General features: G+C 50.1%; 1 protein-coding gene across 4 annotated transcripts in view; it reads right to left on the bottom strand.

The window, feature by feature from the left end:
• Positions 1-25369, bottom strand: part of PTPRU (protein tyrosine phosphatase receptor type U) — a gene marked incomplete at both ends in the record, with an annotated part of 83465 nt that overhangs the window by 32577 nt on the left and 25519 nt on the right. For 3 of the 4 annotated variants that reach the window (XM_080692561.1, XM_080692562.1, XM_080692563.1), the window contains 8 exons: positions 2828-2985; positions 7617-7755; positions 8443-8479; positions 9073-9346; positions 11974-12076; positions 12430-12631; positions 12966-13075; positions 17052-17360. In XM_080692561.1, the coding sequence (XP_080548687.1) occupies positions 2828-2985; positions 7617-7755; positions 8443-8479; positions 9073-9346; positions 11974-12076; positions 12430-12631; positions 12966-13075; positions 17052-17360 (1332 nt within the window). Of the gene's footprint in view, positions 1-2827; positions 2986-5078; positions 5109-7616; positions 7756-8442; positions 8480-9072; positions 9347-11973; positions 12077-12429; positions 12632-12965; positions 13076-17051; positions 17361-25369 lie in introns of all 4 variants that reach the window. The other variant, XM_080692560.1, reaches the window with a different exon arrangement.

Below are 25369 nucleotides of genomic sequence, written 5' to 3'. Positions count from 1 at the left end.
AGTACATGAGTTCAAGACTGGCCTGGGCAATAGAGTGAGATCCTGTTTCAAAGAAGAAAAAGGAAGGAAGGAAGGAAGGAAGGAAGGAAGGAAGGAAGGAAGGAAGGAAGGAAGGAAGGAAGGAAGGGAAGGAAGGGACAGTTGGCCATCCCTACAGAAAATCCTTAATTCCTAATAAACACAAAAATCAATTCCAAGCTGAGTGTAGTGACAATGCCTGTAATCTTAGTACTTGAGAGGCTGAGACAGGAGGATCACAGGTTCGAGGGCAGACTCTGCAACCTAGTGAGACCCTGTTTCAAAAACAAAAAATAAAAAGGGCTGAGGGTGTAGCTCAGAAATCAAATGCCCCTGGATTCAGTCCCCAATACCACCAAAAAAAGAAAAAGAAGAAGAAAGAAAGAAATTTTCGAGGAAAAAAAGTAAAAAATACTTTATGACCTTGGGTAGGGAAGAAATTCTTTTAAAAAAGAAAAACCAAAAAAAAAAAAAAAAAAAAGTAGAAATGACAAAGGAAAAGACTGATGAATCTGACTACATTTAAATAAAAACTTTCGGTTCATCCAAAGACGCTATAAATAACCTGGAAAAATAAGACACAAATTGGGAGAAGATATTTGCAATTCATATGTGACAAATGACTATTATCCTAAATATATAAAGAACTCCTAAAAACCACTAAGAAAGCAACAAAAAACCCGATAGAAAATTAGGTGAAAGACATGAAGAGGCATTTCACGGAAGAAGAGACCTGAATGGCCAATAATGACTCGAAAATATGTTCAACCTCATTAGTAATCAGAGAAATGCAAATTAAGACTATAGAGAATTACCATTTTACACAAACGAGTTTGGCAAAGGGAGGAAGGCTGGCAAATTCTAATCCCGATGTAGAGCAACACAAAGTCTCACACGCTGCTTGCTGCTAAGAGTACAAACAGGCAATGCCATGGTAGAAAGCAACCTGGCACCGCCATTAAATTGAAGAAACTCGTACGCAGAAATCCAGCAATGCTACTTCTAGAACCCCATGTGCAGAAGCAACTCTAAGAATGTCCCCGTAAAAGCAGGCTCACTCATGATAACAAGAAAACCAGACACTAATGGAAGAGCAGTGGATGGCAGATTGAAGGACGAAGTGATGGCATAGTCATACAATGGAAAACTACACATCTGAGAAAAAATAAACAAACCACAGCAAAATATCCCATGGGTAAGCGGGGCGTGGTGGCGCAATTTAGCAAGGCCTCAACAACTTAGAAATACCCTGTTTTAAAATAAAAAAAATAAGAGCCGGGTGTGGTGGCGCACACTTGTAATCCCAGCATTCAGGAGGCTGAGACCAGAGGATCACGGTTCACGGACAGCCTCAGCTACTTAGGCCCTTTACAACTCAGTGAGACCCTGTTTCAAAATAAAGAATAAAGCAGGGCGTGGTGGCGCACGTTTGTAATCCCCAGGCTTGTAATCCCCACACTTGGGAGGCGGAGACAGGAGGATCGCGCAGGTTGGAAGCCAGGCAGGTTGGAAGCCAGCCGCGCTGGCTTAAGAGACCCTGTTTCCAAATAAAAGAGTATAAAATAGATCTGGGAGTGTAGCCTGGAGGTAGAAGGGTTTCCAGGAACCCCAGTACCACCAAATTAAATAATAATAATAATAATAATAATAATAATAATAATAAAGAATAGGGCAGAGGTTATAGCTCAGAGGTAGAATGCCCCTGGGGTTCCATCCTCAGACCCACAAAAAAATGAAATGAAATGAAATGAAATGAAATGAAATGAAATGAAATGAAATGAAATGAAAACAGAACAGAGCTAGGGATGTAGCTCGGAGGTAGAATGCCCCTGGGTTCAATCCCTAGTACCACACATACAGTCTAAGAAAACTATAAATGCAAGTTTAGGGTAATATTTATATCTAAGATGAAAGTAGGGGGTAGATCTGGGGAGGAAAATCAGTGAGGTTCATGGTATTTGTTGTGTTACTGTGATTTTATGACCTTCATAAACATAACATTTTGTACAAATCAACGCTAAATGGAATAAAAATATATTAAATGGTGCAATTTATGATATTCCTGGCACATAACAGCTACTTCTACTCTGAATCCAGACATAGCACTAAATGATTACACCCACTATCTCACTTAGTCTTCATATCAGCCCAAGAAAGGAACTTTGTTAACCAGCAGAGATGATGAGGGAAAATGACAGGTTTACTGGAGATTGAACTCTGGGGAACTCTACCACTCAGCTATATCCCCAGCCCTTTTTATATTTTATTTTGAGACAGGGTCTTGCTACATCACCCAGGCTCACCTCAAACTTGTGATTCTCCTGCATCAGTCTCCCGAGTAGCTGGGACTACGGGTGTGTGCCTCTATGCCCAGCTAGCAGAGATGATCCTGACTCCCATTTGAGAAAACAGGCATCCAGAAAGGTTAAATGACTTACCCCAGGCACGCAGCTCGCCCCCAAACTGTAACTCCAGTCTGGTCTCTCAGCCAATGCCCCCCTCCCCCCACAGAAGGAGCTCAGTAGATGGTGAAGCCACTCTGACCCCTTCTGACCACACAGCAGAACCTCCCTCGCCATGGGTCTGCACTCATGTGCTAGCAGAGGTCCTTGCAAGCTCCTCAGGACACACTGCAAACACCCATGGGGCCCACTCTGGATTTCCCACCAGTGCTGGTTGGTACCCAGCAGGAACAAAATAGATGTTTTAGAACTCATCTCGTATGAGGTGGACGCCAGAGGGCCCCCAAGCTGTCGGCTCAGGTGGGGACCCCCAGAGCCTGGGGAGGGGCGGGAGGGCTGGTACTCACCCCGGGGACTGTAGCCGGGGGCGTCCATGAAGGACAGGCCCAGCCGTTCGTCCTCCTGCAGGGTGCTCTGGTCCGTGAAGCTCCGGTCCACAGCGCTCATCATGTGGGTCTTCTCCTGGCGGTAGTTGACAGTGGCCTTGGTCATATTCACTGGCTTCCTGCAAAGGAGGGTGGAAGGGAGACAGGGGCCCTGTGTGGGGCTGGACAGCACCAGAGGTGGAAGCAGGGGCCCAGCGGTCAGGGGCTGCGCTAGGAGGGCCTCTGGATGCAGAAAGGGCTCTATCTCCATCCTTCACTAATCAGACCTAGGAAGCTGCTGCCCCCAGCCCCATGAAGAATGGCTGGCAGCTAGCCATGGACTGGGACCTTGTTCCTCATCCCTGTTGGCTCCAAGGCCTCAGAATATAGAGATGGAGTCTACTCAGGATCCAGTCTGGTGTCAGAGGAGACAGCCACTGTACCCCAAACTAAGGAAATGGCTGGCCTGGCTCTAGCCCCAGCACACCACCACCTGCTGAGGGAGCTACCTGGGAACCCCTGGTGCCATGAGGCTGAGCAGGTGAGCAGCTCTCTCCCCTCCTGCCTTCCTGTGGTCAGACCTCTCAGGCTCTCAGCTTTAACAGAGGTTCCTAGTCATTTCCTGTGCTGGTTTCTTGGCCCCTCACTCATGGACCTGTGCCCCTGCCCCATCCTCCCTCCGACTCTCCTCCATGATCCGCAGGTCCGAGTCACAGCCTGCTGCCCCCCAGGTGGGTGGGCTACACCTCCCCGAGGTGGGTGGGCTACACCCTCCCATGGGGCCAGGGGCTGCGCAAAAGCCCAGAAACTTCCCTGGATGCGGCCCACTTCAGCCTCAGCCCTTCCTGCTCCCAGAACCCTCATGATGGTCCCGCATAAACCACCCTAAACCTGTGAAAAGATGCCCAGGGCCCACGCTCCCCGCTGCCTGCCAGCCTGGCAGTAGAGGGAGGAGGTAAGAGGCCCTTCCTTGAGCAGGCCTCATGGGGGGCAGCAGGCTGTGACTCGGACCTGCGGATCATGGAGGAGAGTCGGAGGGAGGATGGGGCAGGGGCACAGGTCCATGAGTGAGGGGCCAAGAAACCAGCACAGGAAATGACTAGGAACCTCTGTTAAAGCTGAGAAGAGCCTGAGAGGTCTGACCACAGGAAGGCAGGAGGGGAGAGAGCTGCTCACCTGCTCAGCCTCACGGCACCAGGGATGGAGGGCAGACCTGACACTTCCATCAGTGGGCCAATGAAGGCTTCTCCCAGGCAGGCAGACTCTACCCAGCCTGTCCTGGACTCTGGCGCTGCCTGGTGCAGGGAAGGACGTTGGCCCACCTACCCCACCCGCCAGGCTCGGGGCTTCTCCCTACAGGGCCTGGGTTAGAGCCAAGGAGCCCTTTGGGGACAGGTGAGGGAAGCCTCTGTAGCTTGACCTCTGTGGCCGTGACCTTGACCACTTGAGGGAAGAAAGAATTTGAAGAGTACAGAGGATAAGGGAAAGAGTGAGTCTAAGAAACAAAACCAAGGAGAGGGAAAGGGGAGGACACAGGGTGGGGGAGAGCAGGCCAGACACCAGCGAAACGTGGGAACATGAACACGGACAGAGGTGGACAGGGGGCAGCTGGCAAAGCTGGCTGAACGTGGAGCTCAAGAGGCCCCATCAGTGAGAGGACACCAGCCTAGAAGGCAGTCTCCAGTGGTGTACCACAGGGCTCTGTTCCCAGGCCAGGGCTCTCAGCCGACTTGGAAGAACTACAAAAACAAACCACCCAGATCTATAGAAAACACACCCGGGAGGGACACCTAACACCCTGTCGGCCAGCAGCTGATCTCAGAGTGAGATTAGGTGATGAAGTTTAATGGATACTTTCAAAAGTTCTGTGTTTAGGTTCAGAGATTATGTGCAAGAGCCCCGGAGAGAGAATTGCCCGGTCAGCAGTTCCTGCACAGCCGAGCTGGGGGCTCCGCTGGGTGGGGAGAGCTGGAGGCTGGAGAAGCTGGCGCTGGGAGGGGGTGCGGGCTGGGGGGAAGCCAGAGCCTCCTCGGCGTGGAGAGGACACCAAGGCTCAGGAGGTGGCAGGGTGTGCCCGGGGTGGCCAGCAAAGAGCTGAGTGACCTCCAGGAGGAGGATGGGGACAAGAGACAGTGGGCTGGCGAGGAGAAGGGCTGATGCAGGCAGGGTGGGGTGCGGGGCCGAGCCCAGCCAGGGAGGGCCGTGCAGGACTGCAAGGCCTGGAGCTACTTACGGGTAGTAGGAGTAGGCATAGTGGTCTCTCCTGGCAGCGTGTAAGAGAACAGCGCAGTGTGACCATGGCCCCGGCAGCAAGGCGGGCTGGGGGCCACGGCCAACCTCAAGAGCTAGCCAGGCTCACATGCTGAGGACCAGGACTGGAGGCCCTTCCAGAACCTTCCCCAAACTGCTGCTAGGAGGTGGGCCAAGGGGCTGGGGAAGCATAGCTTTCACACACACATATACATACAGGCTCCTCAGAGAGAAGTACACACATGTGCACACTTACAAGCACTCTCATACATATTCACACACATAAATGCACTCCTACACAGAGAAACACATGTGAGCACACACTCACATGCACTCAGAGGCAGACTTACACACCTGGAGACACACAGGTGTATTCAAACACACTGACAGCCATGCAGGCGGATATTCACAAACACAGAGAGACGCTCCCACACCTTAGTGGTACCAGTGCTCACCCAGGGCTGCCCTTGTCCTCACAGGACCCCTACCTCAAGCTCACACCTGCTGGCCCCTGAGGAAGCAGCCCTTCTGCGTTAAGCTCAGCCTGGGATGGACAGTGGGTGGGATGGGCTGGGGGGAGGGGGAGATGACCCAGCAGGAGTCCCAGGGTGTGGAGTCCACTAAAGGAGCCAGGCCACGCCCTCAATGGGCAGCCAAAGCACCACTGCGATGAGAGCCCCGCATCACCGCAACGTACCCCAGAGAGAAGCCAGGGCTCTGGCCCCCATTTCACAGATGGGGCTGCTGAGTGATGGGCAGTCCTGAGCAGGCCCCTGGCCTCCAACCTGGGAGCCTCCTCTGTGCTCCCTTCCCAGGCCCCATCAGGCAGGGAGGAGGAGGTGACTGACCTCCCTCAGTGACCAGGTAGGACCAGGGGCTATCATGAGTTGGTACTGAGGAGTGGTACCACTCAGAGTAGTACTGAGGAGTTTTCAGAGGAAGTCGGGGGTGGGGGGAAAAGCTTCTGGGGGAGTCAGGACAGGTGTATGGAGTAACAACCTCATAATCAGGGGGTCTCCTGGTGAGACATGACAGCACTATGACCCCCTTTTCCTGGCCAAGCACTCTCCTGCAGAAGGCAGGGGTGACGCCCCCATGCAGCCAATCCTCCCTCCTGGGGGGTAGACTTCTAGGACTTCAAATACCGCCTGCAACCCCTAAATCCCCCTTTACGCCCCTCTCCCCCACCCCAGCTAGAGTAAGCTCTCAAGCCCCCGGCAGGGACAGGGACAGGTGGGGACTTGCCCGCCTGGGGTCAGCTGCCACGAGGCCCTTCACACTCACAGCCAGGCGGGAGCTGCCATCAAGGCTTGCCCCTGAGGAGCCACCTGGGCAATGGCCTGACTTCAGTAAAAAGGATTTGCTGCTTCTGCTGCGATCCAAGCAGGAAACGTGCTAAGATGTCTCCCGAGTGCCAAAACAGTGCCTGGCGTGCAGGGGTGCTCAGTAACGAAGGTGCTGATGGGTGGTGTGTGACACTCCTGGCACAGAGCAGTTACCCATTAAATGACAATTTAAAATACTTTGTCCCGTGATGCTATGCAAGGACTACGGAAGGAAAAGATGAGAGCCTAAGGCCCTGAGTAGGCCATCCCCCCTCACGCTGCCCCCACTCTGCGGGGCACCCTGCCCCAGACTCTCCTGGCCTCAGGCAAGACGGCCCTCGCCAGCGCTCCAGCATCTCCCTGGATCCTACTTATCTGCTCCCGGCAGCCCTGAGATCCAGCTCCAACTCGCCCTTGTGTGCCCAGCCTGGCAGGAGCAGGGGCTACAGGAGCCAGAGCCCAGGTGGGAGGGACAAAGCTGGCTCTGGCTGTGGCTCCCCTCTGAGGCTCAGCAACCGTATACTTCAACTAAGATGGCGGGACCACAGGGTTCTAGGGCTGCCTGGTGGGGAATGAGTTAGGATGGGGGTGACAAGCAGAGGGGTCTCAGGAGCCCCCTCCCCACCTCCAATCAGAGCTGCTGTTCAGTCGTCATCCGTTCTGCATCTGGGGCTCCCAGGGAGGGTTTTGTTTTGTTCTGTTGCTTTGAAAAGATTCAAAACCACTAGACTTAGCTGTCCTTACACTACTTGGCAGCTCTCTACTTCTGGGGCTCTGAGCCTCTACAATTCTAAATCCTGAGACTCATAGAATCCCAAATCCTAGTTTGTTAAAACTCTAAGATTCTAAGGTCAGGGATTTAAGTTGTGCCTTATAATGTTGCCCTCTATAAAATGCACCAGGAAGCATATCTCACAGACAAGGCTATACCTTTGAGCCACCTTTGAGCTGGGGGTCATGGAGACAGCAGGGAGGCTTGCTCTCAGCCAGGAGCTCAGGCGGACTCCTCGGGGACCCGCAGTGGCAGGGCCCGGGGCAAGCTGAGAGGAAGGCAGGTGGGGCTCTGGGAAAAGCCTTGGTTCAAGGCGCTTGGTTTGAAGGGGAGTGAGCCCCAGCCCTAGACACGGCTCCTCCCTGCCCACCAGGCCTCTGAGAGGTGGGAGCCACTGGTGGGCCGGGGCACTGGCCACACTCACCCCTTGCGGATGATGATAATGATGGCCCCCAGAAGAAGGATGAGGACAGCGAGGCCCCCCGCACAGATGCCCAGGATAAGCCCCATCTCCTCCGACCTCTGGGACACCTCCAGGGGCCGCTTGCTTTCCTTGCAGGCAGCTGGGGAAGATAAAGCAAGACACAGGATCAGAGGGGAGATGGGGACCACACAGCCCTGTCTGCAGGGTGTGAACCACAGGGAACAGGCCAGGCTGCCCAGACACACAGGCACAAGGGCCGCGGTCCCTCCTGCCTGACAAGGCCCCGCTCACAGTCAGAGCCACCCTCGCCACCCCCCACACCTTTACCTATCCTGCCCCATCACCAACGCCCCTGCTCTCCCCTCAGATCCTTCCCAGCTTCCAGTACATGGGGGATGGAGGATGCCTGGGGCCTCAGACCCACTCACCCCACCTCCTGTGAGGCAATGGAGAGGAAAAGGTATGTTTCTCCACTGTGTTTGGGACTCTCAAGATGGTAACCATGTCTAGAGGAGAGACAGGCTCCACGCTGTCATCACCTCTCCAGCCCCAAGAAAAAGGTCAGGTACAGAACCCAAACCAGAGCCCACTACCACCTGCAAGGCCCGAGCATATTGGCTGCCCCTCACAAGGGCCTCTTCTGTGACCATGGGAAGGGAGGCCCCGCCTGCCCTCCAACCTGGGACTAGTCCTCAAGGCAGCCACACAGAGGCCAAGGGCAGCCCTCCTAGTTCCCACAGCCCTGGGTGCTGAGGATCTACCTGCCTGGAGCTGCAGGTGAGAAACCACCGCTGAGGGACTGAAGGGGCCCAGCCGCTCCACTCACCTTTCCTGGCAATTCGGATGCAATTCAGCCGGGTTTCCTAGAAGCACAGATGGGGGGGAGGGGGGTTTCTGAGCACCAGCAAAGGCCAACCTCACCCTCCCCAGATAGGATCAGGAGGGGCCTACAAATAGGGCAGTGCCTTAAGAAAGGGGGGTGCAATCAGGAGGCCACAGAGAAACAGCTTGGGAAAGGGGTGGAGCCTTAGAAATGGGGCGGAGCCGTAGAAATGGGGCGGGGCCTACAGCCAGAGGACTGGTAAGGAAAGGGGACTGGAGAATAAATAATCTGAGAAAGGAGGACACAAAAGACCAGAATGCAGGAAGCTGAGATCGGCTCCTCTGGAGAGGAGGCACCTGAGATAGAAGGGAAATTCCCAGGAAGGGGTAAGGACTAGGCTGGGGACCTGGCTAGAAAGGAGTGTGGGAAGAAGGTTCTAGAAAGGGGCAGTGCTTTGTGGGAAGGAGCCTGGGGCTGGGAAGGTGGGGATCCAGGGAAGAAGGCAGAGCCCTGGGAAGGGGCAGGGCCCGGGCTCAGGCCTCCATGGTGGGGGCTGCTCCAACGCCCCCCACTCCACGCGCCTTCCATCCACCGCACCCACCTCCCCCACTCCATCGCACAGGTGTCTCTCACCCCCTTCAGGTGGCTCGCTGCCTGGAAGTAGATGAGGTAGGCCTTCCTGGGCTCCAGTGGTGGATTCCAGAAGCCCCGATAGGTCTGGTTGTCGCCCACGGTGAAGGGTATGGCCTCAGTCAGACTGCTGGCCGCCAGTTCAGCCCCAAAATAGTGCAGCAGGCCACGCGCCAGCGCCGCCTCGAAGGTCAGAGGCACCGGGAAGCAGTCCTGGCCGCCTGGCTCTCGTCGCAGCCGCCGTGGCCGCTCCTCCTCCACAATCACCTGGTACACGCTGGACAGGGAGGGGGCGGTGTGAGTGATCACCGCAGGCCGGAGCACGGGAGAGTCCTCTGGAGACGAAGGGCATGGGCTGCGGAGTCGCGCCCACCTGAGAACTAATCTTAACTCTGCTTCTTCCTAGCTGGGCAAGTCACGTAACCACCCTGAGCCTCAGTGTCCTCCTCTGTAAAATAGTAGTGACCCAGAATATAGATAAGAACAGACACATTTGGTAAGCAGCCAGTGCAGGCCAGCTGATTCCTACTAACCAATGCTAAGAGAATTAGGACCCCGCTCAAGGAAACCAAGCCCTAAGACTACCCTTGCCGTGGCTGTGAATCCCTCTGCAGGACCTGGGAACCTGAACCTACCACCTGATCCCATAATCCAGTAAATTATGAACAGGGTTAGACCACTTTCATTCATTCATAAAGTGTGTACTGAGGCCGGGCGTGGTGGCGCACGCTTGTAATCCCCGCGCTTGGGAGGCAGAGACAGGAGGATCGCGCAGGTTCGAAGCCAGCCGCGCGCGCTGGCTTAGGAGACCCTGTTTCCAAATAAAAATGTAAAAATAGGTCTGGGAGTGTAGCCCAGAGGTAGAAGGGCTTCCAGGAACCCCAGTACCACCAAAAAAAAAAAAAAAAAGTGTGTACTGAGCTCTGACAAGGGGCTCAGTGCTGGACACTGGGGATCTGGGCTTCCTGGAACTGCCCTCTACTTGGAGAGAAGGTCACTAAGCAAACAAGGACACGCCTGATGCTAGGTCTCTGGTGCCCTCTCGACCCTGAGGCAGCCTCTCTGCAAATCGGAGCCCCTTTGTCTCTGGGTCCTCCTCCCTCCCCGCACTAGCACTGGCGTTCCAGGTGGCTCTGTGGCTCTGTTTGTTTTATCGCTTTGCTGAATGGGCTTTTGCTGTGAGTCCTCCAAATCCTCTGCGGAACAAAGCCGAGAGTAAATATGTGAACGCTGACAAATGTAAAGACTTCCTGTGACAGCCTCAGTCCTGTCTCACTGTGCAGCACCGCGCACCGACAGCGAGCGGAGCTCTGGGAAGCAGGTGGGCTTTCTCCTGGCGCTCCAGATGTTACGTTCAAGCTTCCAAGTTGCAGGGAATCGGCTCCAGAGTGCTAGTCACTAGCCCACTGCCTGTCACCAGCCTGTTCCCAAACACCAGCCCAAACCCCTCTCAGCCCCCATTTCCGCAGGCTGAGGTCAGGCCTCTCCGGCCTCAGTCCCACCAGGAATGAGATTAACTAACATTAGCCTTACAAAACATCTTAATCTAGAATGATCCCCATTATGTGATAACAGAGGCTCAGGGAGGCGAGGGGACATGCCCAAGGTCCCCTGCCTTACCCACCCCCACCTCGCTCCACCTCCCTCCCCCTACCCAGCCCTGTCACCATCCCTGAAGGTCCCTGACCAGCCCAGCTCACAGGATCCCTCAAGAGAACAAGAAAATAAGAAGAGCTTCCCAGCTCCTCCCTCATTCGGCTGCACAGGGCCCCGAGGCTCCAGCAAAAAGCAAACTGCTCTTTTAGAAGCCAGGACTTCTTTCTGGGCCTCCCCTGAGGGTCTGGGAATCAGCCCAGGACAGGATTTGCAATGGCAAATATAGGGGGGACACAGCAGGTGAAGAGAGGTTGACAGCGGGGCCTGGAGCACAGGGCAGTCATCCCTTTCTTGGAAGGCTGACCAGGGCCCTTTCACCCCTGCCAAAGGACGTCACCCTCCCCAGTACATGCACCTTTGCAGAGGGAAGGGGCAGACCAGGGGCGCAGGGGGCTCTGTGACTTCCAGCAAAGGGACAGGATTTGCAGACAGACCTGTGTTCCAAATCCCAGTCCTACCCCTTTCTAGACACTCAGTCTCGGGGGCAAGATAACGGGCTTTCTGAGCCAGTTTCCCAAGGCATAAAATGAGGTAATAACTGGCACCCCACGGGGTTGCATGAGGAGAAAATGGCTTTATGCGCATCGAGTCCCAAGTGGGGTGTCTGGAAGACAGTATATGCACACATTTACATGAACACCTTCTGCTCTCACACACATGCACACTCATATCTCCCACACACGCTCACACCCCCATGCCACACATCACACAAACACACACACACATCTTCATCACAAAGACACACCCACGCTCACCCGTCTCATACATGCCCCACCTCCACGCCAGCACCTTCCCCTAGCGGAGGCAGCCACCTTGGCATGAGCAGCCCAGCTTCTGCTTGGAGAAGGAAGCAGAGAAGCCAAGCTCTCAGCCACTCCAAAGAGCTGGTCAGCTGCAGCCCGCTGCCCTAGTCTCCTAGAAAGCTTAACGCTGTGTCTCTAGGCACAAAGCCAGAAGATGTTAGACCCCCAGAGTTTCACCGCTTCAAGCTGTCTAAGGGAGGCCCCCCTGGAGAGGCCTGGACAGTCCCCTCTTCAAGCCAAACTCTGTCCAGAGAACCCACTGTCAAAGACCTATGTCCTCAGAGAGGAAGGACCACAGATGTCCACCTGGCTAGGATCACGGCACACCCTGCACCACTCTGAGCCCTGAGTGGCAGCTTGGGGTGGACAAGGGAGCTGGCCTGGTGAGGCGTGTGTGTCTTCCCTGCAGCCCTGGCCTCCCACCTCTCCACACAGGTTTTCCCACCTGATGGGCGCACCACGGCCCTGTGCCGGCCTCAGCAGCACGGTGATGGTGTTCTCAGACTCGCCCAGGGGTGACGGCATGTCAGCATAATCAAAGCTGGGAGCTAGGAGAGCGACAGGGACAAAAACTTAGAGCCTGGCCCCCGGATCAGGACAGCCCAGCCTCCAGCCCTTGACCACTGCGCTCAGCCTCAGCCTCCTTGTTCCCACCTGTGCTTCCCTGGCCCCTGACCTTGGGCACTAACCCCTCACCCCATCCTCTGAGTCCGCCAACCTTAGTCTCCTGAGTCCTCTGGCTTATCTCCACAACCCATGACTTCAACCCCTAAATGGCACATTTATTTCAGCAGGGGTCCTGAGGAACCACTCCCAGGATGCACCCACCCGGCTAACACTTCTGCCCACAGAATCCTGGGATTCCAGGCCACCTCCAAAGGCCAGGCCAGGCCAGGCTCACCGGAGATGTTGGTGGTGATCTCCGTGAGTGCCGCCTGGCCGAAGCCTTTGCCTGTGCGGGCACGCACGGAGAACAGGTAGGTAGTGCCTGGATGCAGGTTGGAGAAGACGTGGTAGGTCTCGTTGCGGAGCTTGGAGATGGTTCGCCGTGGGCCAGGCACATTCACCGCCGGGTCTGAGGACTCGATGCTCTGGTAGCTGATCTGAGGGCAGGATGAGCAGGTAGGTGGGTACCGGGACCGGTGGCACCACTGACCCAGCAGCCACACACCCACCGAGCTCTGGGGAGGCTAGGGATGCAGCTGGGCAAAAGGGAGCAGCTCAGCACAGCTGTGGGTTCCCTCAGGCCAGGTACCTCCCTCTCCCTCCTGGGAGAGGTCCCTTCCCCAGAATGCACCAGGACAGGACATAGGCCCCGCCACACCTGAAGGAATTGTGACATCTTCCTCTGTCCTCCCCAAGCGTGTCCTGCTCCATACTGTGGCAGTGGAGAGAAAGAGGGGGTCCTCCCACCTCCCACCTGAGGGCCCCATTCACCTCATACTGAGTGATGAGGCCATTGGGCTCCTGGGGCTCCTCCCACTTGAGAAAGATCATGTCCTCCAGTGGAGTGAAGGTCAAGGACTCTGCTGCGATTCCGCCAGGCACTGCGAGGGGACAGGAAAGAGGACTTTGGCTTCAAACACCTGGGTTCACGTCCGAGCCCTGCCACTTCCCAGCTGGATCATTAGGACTCTGTGAGCCTCGGTTTCCTCAGCAACGAAATGGGGATGGTGTAACCCCCTCCCTGACCAGGGCTGATGTGAGGCATATAAAGCCGCAGGGACACACCAGCCATTTCCCGTGGTCCAACTTACTACCCAGTACTCCAAAGGGCAGCTGGCATGCGCAGGAGTGTTCTGCCGAGAGGAATGTTCAAAGGCTCTTATTTGATTTTATTCAGGTAGTTTTCAGAAAATATAGATAATTGCCAGAAAATGAAAACAACAATTGCATTAGAGTATCGGGAGTATGGGTGGAGATGTTTTCATGTCTAAAGATGTCTAGTTACATAAACAATATGTTTGATATAGAAAACCTAAATGAACATAAAGGATATTATTGGCACCTACAAATGGCATTATCCAAACAAAAATACTGTTAAGATTTTAGCATAAACACTTTTGGGCATGGTTTTGGTAATGTGTATTCTTAACAGCAGGCACAGGGGTTTCATCCAGGAAGAAAACCATCTCGGGCTAGAAAAACACCCTGATAAACCACTGCCGGGAAGCCGAAGTCCTCAGGCAAGGAGAGAAGCAGCCAAGGTAATAATCAATAAGAGCTAAGCTGCTCTGTGTTAAAACAAACAGCTTTCGAGGCCACTGGCCATCCATTAACGTGGAAAAATGAAAGCCACTTCCAAGTGTTGGTGAGAACACAGAGCTACCAAAACATTCACACACTGCTAGCAGAGTGTAAATTGGTACAACCACTTTGGAAAACTGCCTGGCTCGAGCTACTAATGATCAGCAACTACCCCATAACCTAGACATTCTACTCCTGCACACAAACCCACCACAATGTATGCATCTACCCCCCCCCAAAAAAAAAGTGACAAGGATTTTATTCACAGCATTTTAAATTCACCCCAAAACAAGAAACAACCCAAACACCCAACAACAGTAAGATAAGCAAATGTAGTACATTCATTCTGGAAATTAACTACGCAGCAAGAGAATGAATTCACTAGAACCGCACACACAGTGTGGCTGGGTCTCTCGAGCGTTAAAATTAAGAAGAGCCGGGCGTGGTAGCGCATGCTTGTAATCCCTGTGCTTGGGAGGCTGAGACAGGAGGATCGCACGGGTTCGAAGCCAGCCTCAGCTACTTAGTGAGGCTTTTAGCAACTTCGTGAGACCCTGTTTCCAAATAAAATATAAAAAAGGTCTGGGAGTATAGCCCGGAGGTAGAAAGCCTCTGGGTTCCACCCCCAGTACCACCAAAAATAAGTAGTACTATATGATTCCATTCAAATAAAGTCCCAAACCAAGCAAAAATTAATCTGTGGTGTTAGACATCAGGACAGTATTTCCCCTCGGGACATAGTGACCAACAGGAAGCGTTCAGTGAAAGACTCGTGGGTGCTGCCAATGGTGTTTCTTGGTCTAGGTCTGGGTTTCCTGAAGTGTCTGGCCAATGAGAATTCATTGAGCAAACGACTTATGATACTTTAAGTATTATTAAGATTCCTTTATTATTCCTTGATTATTTAATTATTACATATTATTATTAATTATTATCACATTTTATTATTCCTTATTAAGATTCCTTTATGTATTATACTAATGCATTGATGAAAAGTAAAATTAATTTAATTAATAAGCAGTTATTAGAGATGAGAGAGAAGAGAAAAAAGACAACCCAGGGGCCCAGGTGAGGCCTAGCCAGGGCGGGGTGAGGCGGCCATATCCGCACACCTAGGGGGATGCACAGGCCAATAGACTTTAAGAAGGGACTGGTCTGACGTTCAACTTGAGGTTGTTTGCAGTGTTTCAGGATAATCACATCTGATCCTGATTCATGCCTCTAGCAAATGCTTAACCGGGGGAATACACATTGCCTTGGGCCTTGGGCAATGAGCTTTTGTGGAAACCAAGGGAGGAGTTGGATTTGCATCTGAGCCAATGCTGTGCAGAACAGAAAACTACACAAGTAAGGCCGCAAGAAAATCTACACGCCCAGGAGCTTAGCGGCACCTGGGGATCCGTCCATAGGAATCTTTGAATCCATCTTGGCATTAACAACAACTCTGAGGGCCTGGAGTATAGCTCGGTGGGAGAGCCCATGCTTAGCACGTGCAAGGCCCTGGGTTCAATCCCCCGTGCATGCACATGCATGCAAACATATACAGGAAAGAATGACAATTCTGAAGCCAGATGGTGAAGTTTGAAACCCAGCTCTGTTCCCGATAAACTAGCTAGGGAACCCCTTCATAAAGTGGGGATAGAAATAGTAACATACCATGTAGGATTGTCAGGGGATTATACGCATTAACACAGGAAAAGCATTCAGAATGGCGTCTGACACGTAAGTGCTCAGTAAGTACAAGTTTGACACATACAGGACACTGATCCCCAAAATGACCAGATGCAATTTTTTCAAGCACACGTGGAACATTTACCAAATTTTAATCATATGCTGGGCCATAAAGCAAAAATCAAAATTTGAAAGACTAAATTTAGAGTATATACTCTGACCATGGTGGGATTAAGCTAGAAATCAATAACAAAAAAGATAATTAGTAGTGCTAATTGCTTAGAAATTAAGCGATGTAATTCTAAGCAACTCGAGTCAGAGAAGAAATAATAGCAAAAATTAGAAAATATTTGGAACTGAATGATAATGAAGATAGGGTATATCAAAACTAACGTGAGGCTCAGGATGCAGCTCCGTGACAGAGTGCTTGCCTAGAATGTGTAAGGCCTTGGGTTTGATACCCAACTCCGGGGGGAGAAAAATGAGATACTACTAAGGAGGGCTTAAAGAGAATTTACAGCTTTAAATGCATATGTTAAGCTGGGCATGGTGGCGCAAGCTTGTAATTCCAGCATTTGGAAGGCTGAGACAGGAGGATCGTGGTTCGCAGACAGCCTCAGCTACTAGTGGGGCCCTCTGCAACTTAGCGAGACCTTGTTTCAAAATAAAGAATAAAAAATTGGGCTGGGAGTGTAACTCAAAGGTAGAATGCCCCTTGGTTCCATCCCCAGTACCACAAAAAAAAAAATGCATATGTTAAAAATAGAGGCTCAGAATTATTGATCTAAGAAGCTTCCATCTTGAAAAGCTTTTAAAAAATCCAAATAAAATATTTGAAAAAGGAAATGAAGGATATCAAGTAAATGTACACTAAAGAAAATCAACTGAGCTGGGCGTGGTGGTGCACTCTGTAATCCCAGCGTTCGGGAGGCAGAGACCAGAGGATCACAGTTCAGGGTTCCCGGATAGCCTCAGCTACTTAGGCCCTTCGCAACTCAGTGAGACCCTGTTTCAAAAATAAAAAAGACTAAAAAATAGGTCTGGGAGTGTAGCTCAGAAGTAGAATGCCCCAGGGTTCCATCCCCAGTGCCACAAAAAAAAAAAAAAAGGAAATCAACTGAGGCAAAAGTTGGCTCTTCGAGAAAATAAAATATATACATCTCTATTGAGAGTAAACAAGAAAAAAAGAACAAAAATTACAAATTGCCAATATCAGAAATAAAAAAGGGATGTCATTAAGGGTTCTACAGATGTTAAATAAATAAATATGAGACTATTATAAACGACTTCATGACGGGACATTGGACAAATCAGGTAAAATGAGCACATTCCTTGAAAAACACAGTCTCCCAAAACCAACACAAGAATAGAAAACCTGAACATCCTAATGTCTATTTTACAAATTAAAACCTGGCTACAAAGAAAACTCTGGTCCCAAATCACTTCACAGCTGAATTCTTCCCAATACTAAGAAATTATGCCAGTGTAACTCAAAGTCCTCCAGAGACTAAATATTAGCTATCATTACCGTGTTGTTATACAGCTGGTTTAATCCTACACACACACACACACACAGGCCCTGGGGCCCGCGGCTGGCGCTCTTACCGTCCTCGTCTGTCTGGAAGGTGACCTCCTTGCCCTCCTTGCGCCCCTCGGGGTTGGTGAGGACCAGGCGCACGTGGACATTCCGGTAGGGCAGCAGGTTTTTGATGGTGTAGCGGCTGACACCGCGCTCCATCTTCACACACTCGCGGACGGTCTGGTTGTGGCTGTTGCCCAGGGTGTAGTGATAGCAGAGCGTCACGGTGTAGGTGTGGCAGCGCGTCACGTTGTAGCCCAGCGGCTCCCACTGCAGGGTCAGCTGGCGAGCCAGGATCTCAGCAAAAGCCAGGCCTTTGGGGGCCCGCATGGGCTCTGGGGAAGCCAGAGGGAAGAGAGAGGAAGGAGGACAGGGAAAGAAAGCATCAGTCACCGCCGGAAGCCATCCCCACTTTGCCTCCAAGAGCTCAAGGGACCCCTAAGACAGAAAAGGACAAGCCAGGAACAGTGGTGCATGCCTATTAATCCCAATACTTGGGAGGCTGAGACAGGTGGATTGTAGATTTGAGGCCAGTCTCAGTAATTTAGTGACGCCCTCAGCAACTCTGTGGGTGTAGCTTAGAGGAAGAATGACCCGGGGTTCACACCCCAGTACCAAAATAAAACAAAAGAAGACTAGAACAGGACGTAACCGCGTGTGCTTTGGAGTCTTGGCAGTTCACCTCCGAACCTCAGTTTCCTCAGCCTTGAAATCGAAAAACAGTAGGCCCCATCTCATAAGATCATTGTGATTTTAAGGTAATGCATGCAAAGCAGGCATGAAAATGGCTATGAGACACAATACACCCTCAAAAATATTACCTATCATTTCTTTTTAATAACACAGTTCACTTCCTAATTCAACAGCAACCTGGACTATATTGAAACAGTCGGAATCAATATGTTGCTATATTCTTCTTAACTTATTAACTCCAAATTTATTGTGAAACAGCTTATAGTAATATGTATGATACAATAATATACAAAAATCAGGAAGATGGGGAAATAAGAGTCAAGTAATTAAACAAGCCAGAGAATGACTGGGAGAAAGAGAAACAGAAATGCATGGCAATAGATCCTGTGTAGAGATATAAAGTGAGTTCCCTGGCTGTCAAAGCAAAAAAGAAAACACAGCATTACATCAACAATGTAAATATTTACAGTGGCAGTAAGCATGTGGGGGGCTTTGGATATGTCAGGTGTTTGTCTAGAGGCTTTAAAATGCTTTATCTTATTTAAACCTTGCTGTAATCCAATGAGACAGGTGCTGCTGTTAGCTCTGGCATACAGATATGAGAAGACAGGCAGAGATTAAGTCACTTGCCCATCGTCACACAGACCTAAGTGGGAAAGCTGGGATCCAAACCTGATCAGGCTGGATCCAGAGTCCATCTCTCTCCTCCTCTCCCCTACCTCCCCATGGGAATTCACTGTCAAAAAAAAAAAAAAAAAAAAAAAAAAAAAAAAAAAAACACCCCTAGCTGGGCATGGTGGCATTTGCCTGTAATCCCAGTACTTGGGAGGCTGAAACAGGTAGATCGCAGGTTTGAGGACAGCTTTAGCAACTTAGTGAGATCCTGTTTCAAAACACACACACACACACACACACACACACACACACACACACAAAAAAAAAAAAAAAAAAGATCACCTCCATCCCTTGGGAGAAAGACAGTTACTCCAGAGGGAGAAGCAGGTGGTACTATACAGTCTCAGGATGAAAACTGTCCCCATTTTACAAAGAAAGAAACAGAGACTTCCAAAGTGGAGCAGGAGGTGCCTGGGGCTCAACCCAGCCCTGCATCTCCTTTACTCAGGTATGGTCTTAGCAAACCTCCACCTCCATTCCCACATCTGTAAGATGAGGGAAGAAGCCAGCAGTGCTTCCAATGAGCCTTTCTCTCACGTGCCCTGATTCTGTGACATATGATGGGGAAGTTTTGTGAGCATTTGTAATATTCCCCATTAGGAGATTTCAGGATTCCTTCATGAACACATGAAAAAGTACCAGTACTTAGTCCCTTAAGAAGATTAAGTACAGCACTAGGATCCCTTTTCTATGATTAATTTGCCCAGAATGTCCCTTTATAAGGAAGATACAAAGACACTGAAAGTTCAAGGTAAACTAGCCAGGTGGAGACTGCGGCAAACAGGGCTGCCGGCGTCCCCTCCTGAAGGGCAGCTACTGCTCAGCTCCCGCCATGGCTGCCATGTAGGGCTGTGGGCTCAGGGCTGCCAGATCTTCCTGGTTTTCAAAGGAAGCCAGAAATTCAGATTTTCCTGTGACATATTCAGATTTCCAGATACTGACAACCTACTCGAGTTGCTTAAAACCACTTTGCAGGGCCCAAGATAGCAACCTCTGACTTGGAGAATGAAACTCCAACACCATGCCTGGCCACCTCCTCCAGCCTCACATCTACCTCCCTGGACTGAGGGCTCTCTGGAAAGGCCCACTTCTCTCTTCTCCCACTTCCTACCCTGATCAAAGCTGGGCAGATCCCCGGGGCTCACATCATGTGTTGGCTGGCGACGGGCTGATAGAGTGATTGAAGGGTGTGGATCCATGAGTCTCTCCCGTTTCCCAAAACCATCTGGCACCCAGACACTCTCTTCAGCCGCCAATACACACTGGCAAAGGGAGCTCTGGGGCCAGAAGGGCCCCTCCCCCTGAATTCCGCAGGGCTGCCGGCCACTCAAAGATCAGAGGTCAGAATGCACATTAAAATAGGAGGGTAATGTTTACCATCTGGCAAATTAACCCAAAATGTGTTGATTTGAATAATGGTTGTGCAGAGGCAGTAACTCTGAAACATTCTCTCTCTCCTGGGTGGAGCTTTGGACTGGGCTCAAGGGCATCAAAGTTCATATCCTATCTCCACCCTCCTCAGCTCTGTGACTTCAGGCAAATTGCTAACTTCTTTGAACACTGGTGTCAGATTCTCAGACTGGAAAAAAAAATGAAGATAATGATACTGACTTTGAAGAGCAAATATGAAAGTTACGTGAGATGATATGAGCCAGATTGTCTGGCTGTGGCAATCAACAAATAAACACACGTGTGCACTGGCAGGAGATACAAGTGGCAGTAAAACTATCCTTTAAAATAATATTATGGGCCAGGCGTGGCGGTGCGTGCCTGTAATCCAGTGCATGGAAAGCTGAGACAGGAGAGTCACACCTGTGAGGCCAGCCTCAGCACTTAGTGAGGCTCTCAGCACCTTAGCAAGACCCTGTTTCAAAAATTCAAAGCTAAGCCGGGCATGGTAGCACGGGCTTGTAATCCCAGCATTCGGGAGGATGGCCAGCCTCAGCTACTAAGTGAGGCCCTCCGCAACTTGGTGAGACCCTGTTTTAAAATAAAGAATAAAAAATATGGCAGGGGTGTATAGCTCAGAGGTCAAATTCCCCTGGGTTCCATCCCCAGACCTGAAAAAAAAAATTCAAAGATTAAAAAATAAAATAGAGCTGGGCCTAATGGCACATGTCTATAATCCTAGTACTTGAGAGGCTGAGACCAGAGGATCACAGGTTCAAGACCCTCAGCAAACTTAGCAAAACCCTGCTTCAAAATAAAAATTAAAAAATAAGAGCCAGGTAAGGTGGTGCATGCCTGTAATCCCAGTACTTGGGATGCTGAGACAGAAGAAAGCAGGTTCAAGATTAGCACCAGCAACTTAGTGAGACTTTTAGCAACCTAGCAAGGCCCTGTTTTAAAACAAAAAAATAAAATAGGGCTAAGGGTGTAGCTAGGAGGTAGAATACCCCTGGGTTCAATCACAATATCCCTCCCAAAAAAAAAACTAAAATAAAATAAGGTTGGAGGTGTAGCTCAGAGGTAGAATGTCCCTGGGCTTAATCCCCAGTACCACACAAAAAATATATATATATTATATCAAAGCCCTTTTTTTAACCACTTCTGACTATTTACTTAAAAGAGTATAACTCAAGAGGGAAAAAAAAGAACTATAAGCACTGAGTTTTTCAATGCAGTATTATATATAATAATAGGGATCTGGAAATAAACAGTCCAGCAATCCGAGGACACTCAACGGGCTTCTGCAGGCAATAAACATAATTATAAACAGTGCAGCACATGTAACAGCACCAAGTAAATGAAGCAGAGAGCCGAATGCTTTCTACATCCCAATGACAAGCGTGCAAAAAAGTGTACTGCAGGCATCTGGGCTGAGATCGGAACAAGACAGAAAAATTAAAACAGCTGTTGGGCTAGGATGGAGGGATTTTTTAAAAAACGCCTTTACTGGTGCTATATTATTGTTTTTACAGTAAATAATATGATGGGAGGGGAGTTGTGGGCATGGAGAAGATGTCAACACAGCTGGCCAGCTGCAAAACAACCCCTGGCCAAGACGCCTGAGCGAGGAGGGGCGGTGATGTCAACAAAGCAGAGGTATAATTAAGAGGGGCAGGGTGAGGTGTTTACATGGCGTCTGCCTGCCCGGCCCCTGCCCCAGCTCCTGTCCTGGGCAACCTGGGTGACGTATTTAGCCATGACGGGTACAAAGTAGGCGCTTGGTCCATGGTGGTGGCGGCTGCTGCTACTACTGCTGCTGCTGTTAGAAATGCTGGACTGGAAATGGAGATTCAGACTTTGATTCTGGCTCTACAGTGGACTTACTGTGACTGTTTCAGCAAGTGACTCACTCTCTAAATCTCAGTTCACTCATCTGTAAAGTAGAAATAATCCAAAGCCATCACTAGGAAGCCTGGGTTTGGGGCTCCCAGTATGATCACGGGCAAGTCCCTTTCTCCTCTGGGTCTCAGTTTCCCCATGTGTACATTACGGAGAGTGCCACAGAGGTTCTCTATGGAGCACCCAAACTCTGATTTCTTTTAGGTGGCAGACTAGAACAGCCTCCGAAAAGTTAAAGACACCACCATGACAGACGTCACGTACCGAGTGCTTCATGTGTGTCGAGCGCTGTACCTCACATGTCTTTTACGAATTTTGACTGCCCACGGGTACCCCAAGACACTAAAGGACTCAAGCTCAGGCTCCACAACTCCTCCCTCTTCCACTGACACTTATTCCCTAAAAATTTAAAGGACTAAACTCTGGCACTACTGACACTTTGGACTAAAAAATGTAATGTTGTTGGGGGCTGTCGGTGTATTATAAAATATTTAGCATTTCCCTGGCCTCAACCCCCTTAGAAGCCAGGAGCGCCCACCATTACCACCCAGCTGTGACAACCAATGTCTCTAGATGCTGCCAAATGTCTCCTAGGAGACAAAATCACCCCTGTTGAGAAGCACTCATGTGAAAGATCTCACCCAGTCCCATGGCTTTAAATACCATCTACACCATCTCTGCACTGACAACTTCCAGATTTATACCTGCAGCCCGAACTCCACATGGATAAATCTACCTGCCAGATGGTTATCTCCACTGGCACATCTAATTGTACCTCAAAGTCACCATTTCCAACACAGAACTCCTGATCTACGACACACTGTCAACCAGCTCCTGCCGCAGCCTGCTCCATCGCAGTAAGTGACAACTCCATCCTTCTGGCTGTTCAAACAAAAACACCCAGGCCATCCTGGACTTCTCTCTGTCTCTCTCCCTCATCCCACATCCGATCCATCAGCAGATGCTGACCGCTTTCACCTCTGCCATCACCATGACTTCCACTCGACTCCCAGCTACCACCATCTCCCAGTAGGATCACTTGCAGTAGCCTCCCCCTGGCCTCCCCTCTGGTCCCCTTGACCTCCTAGACTCTATTCACCATAAAAGGGCCAGAGCATCCCTTATGAAGACAAGAAGACCATGTCCGCTCTGGCTTTCCAAGCCCCACCATAGCTACCCCGCTCCCTCGCCCAGGAGTCCTGCATCCCCGGTTCAACTTGAGCTCCCCTTCTGCCATCTCCCTGTCACTAACCCGGGTACCTGGGTCTCCTTGATGCTCCAGCCTCCAAACCTGTGTACTCACTGCTTAGTCTGCCTGGACAGTTCCTTGCCCCAACAATCCCATCACCACCACCAACACCCCGCGTGGCTCAGGCCCTCACCTCCTTCATGTCTCTGCTCAAATGTCAACTTCTCAGAAAAGCAGCCCCTCGAGCCTTTTATAAATAACAACCTTCCAACCCCCACACCCCGCTCCCCTCCTTGATTTATTCTTCTTCACAGCCCTTATCGCCATCTGACGAACTATATATTCCACTTGTTTACTTATTTATCCTCTGCCTCCTCCTGCCAGAATGTGAGCGCCTAGCAGTTCCATGAGGAACTTCTCCCTTGTTGGTCTGAGTAACAGCCCTACGTCCCTAGCAACTGCATAGTCCCTGGCACGTAATAGCCACTCAATAAACATTTGTTCCATGAATCTTCAAGCTCACCCCATATGGTAAATATTATGATTCCTATTTCATAAAACAAGAGAACTAAAGCTTTGAGAGGTTAAGTAGCCTGGTCTAGACCCGTCAGCTCGAGGGCAGTTCCTACTGGGACACTCTGACATCATCACCTGAGGGTGTCCCAAAGCCTAGCATTAAACTAGATTTCAGAGCCGGGCGTCGTGGCGCACCCTTGTAATCCCAGCATTCGGGAGGCTGAGACCTGGAGGATTGCAGTTCGCGGACAGCCTCAGCTACTTAGTGAGGTCCTCTGCAACTCAGTGAGACCTAGTTTCAAAATAAAGAATAAAAAAAAAATAGGGCAAGGGGTGTAGCTCGGAGGTAGAATGCCCCTGGGTTCCATCCCCAGACCTGCAATAAATAAATAAATAAATATATAAAAAATAAACTAATTTCAGATGATTCACAGATGGACTTCTTAAAAACACTCGGGAATATCAACTTCAAAAATAAACAAACCTTGACCTTAACCTCACATTTTATCCAAAAGAGATCATGGATTTAAATGCAAACCTATAATACTTTTAGAAGAAAAAAAAACACAGGACAAGATATTTGAGAGCTAAGGTTAGATAAGGGGTTCTTAGACTTAACACCAAAATCACAATTCATAAAAGAGAAATTTGGAGCCAGGGGTAGGTGTGCCACACTTGAAATCCCAATACTTGGGAAGCTGAGACAGGAGGGCTGCAGGTAGGAGGCCAGCCTCAGCCACTTAACAAAGCCCTCAGCAACTCTGTAAGACCCTATTTCAAAATAAAAAATAAAATAAGGCTGGGGATATAGCTCAGAGGTAGAATGCCCCTGGGTTCAATCCCCAGTACCTCAAAAATAAGTAAATAAAAGAAATTTTTGATAAATAGGACTGCATCTAAATTAAAAATGGTTGCTCTGTAAAAGTCCATGCAAAAAAGCTGTAAGACAACATACATAACTGAAGCCGGGCGTGGTGGTGCACACTCGTAATCCCAGCACTTGGGAGGCTGGGACGGGAGGATTGTGGTTCAAAGCCAGCCTCAGCTACTTAGTGAGGCTCTCAGTAACTTAGTGAGACCTTGTTCCCAAATAAAATAAAAAATAGGTCTGGGAGTGCAGCCTGAAGGTAGAAACCCCCTGGGTTCCATCTCCAGTACCACACACACACAAAAAAAAAAAAAAGAATTAAAAAATCCAACTGGGGGTGTAGCTTGAAGGTAGGATGCCCCTGGGTTACCAAGCACCACAAAAAAAAAGATATGTAACTGAGAGAAAATATTTACAAAATACATATCCACTGAAGGACGAGTCTTTACAATGCATAAAGAACTCTCAAAACTCAACATAATAAAAAGAATACTCCTATTAGAAAACGGGAAAAGACATGAAGAAACAACTCACTGAAGAAGACGCACAGATGACAGAAGTGTGTGCAGAGATGTTCAGCATCACCAAGCATTAAAGAAATGCAAACTAAGACCCTGAAGGTATCACTTACATACCCCTCAGAAAATCTCAAACAAAAAATACTGGCAACACCCGGTGCTGGCAAGGATGCAGAAAACTAGGTCACTCGTACATTGTGTTGAGAATATAGAACAGTCACTCTGGCAGTTTCTTTGTGTATGTGTATAAGTATGTGTGTGTGCTCTTGCGGATGGAACCCAGGGGCCCTCTACCTCTGAGCTACATCTTCAGCTCTATTTTTTATTCTTTATTTTGAAACAGGGTCTCACCGTGTTGTGGAGGGTCTCACTGAGTAGCTGAGGCTGGCAGCCAACCTGTGATCCTCCTGTCTCAGCCTCCCAAGTGCTGGGATTACAAGTGTGTGCCACCATGCCCTGACAGTGTCACTCTGGCAGTTTCTGATAATAAAAGGAAATTTTGATAAATTACTGTAGGATTCTCAATTGTATTGTTGGCCATTTACCCCAGGGGAAAAAAAAAAAGAAAAAAGAAAATTTATGTTCATGTAAAAACTT

The sequence above is a fragment of the Muscardinus avellanarius genome, assembly GCF_963383645.1.
Source record: "Muscardinus avellanarius genome assembly, chromosome: 3".
NCBI lineage: Eukaryota > Metazoa > Chordata > Mammalia > Rodentia > Gliridae > Muscardinus > Muscardinus avellanarius.
This window is presented reverse-complemented; position numbering and strand designations above follow the sequence as displayed.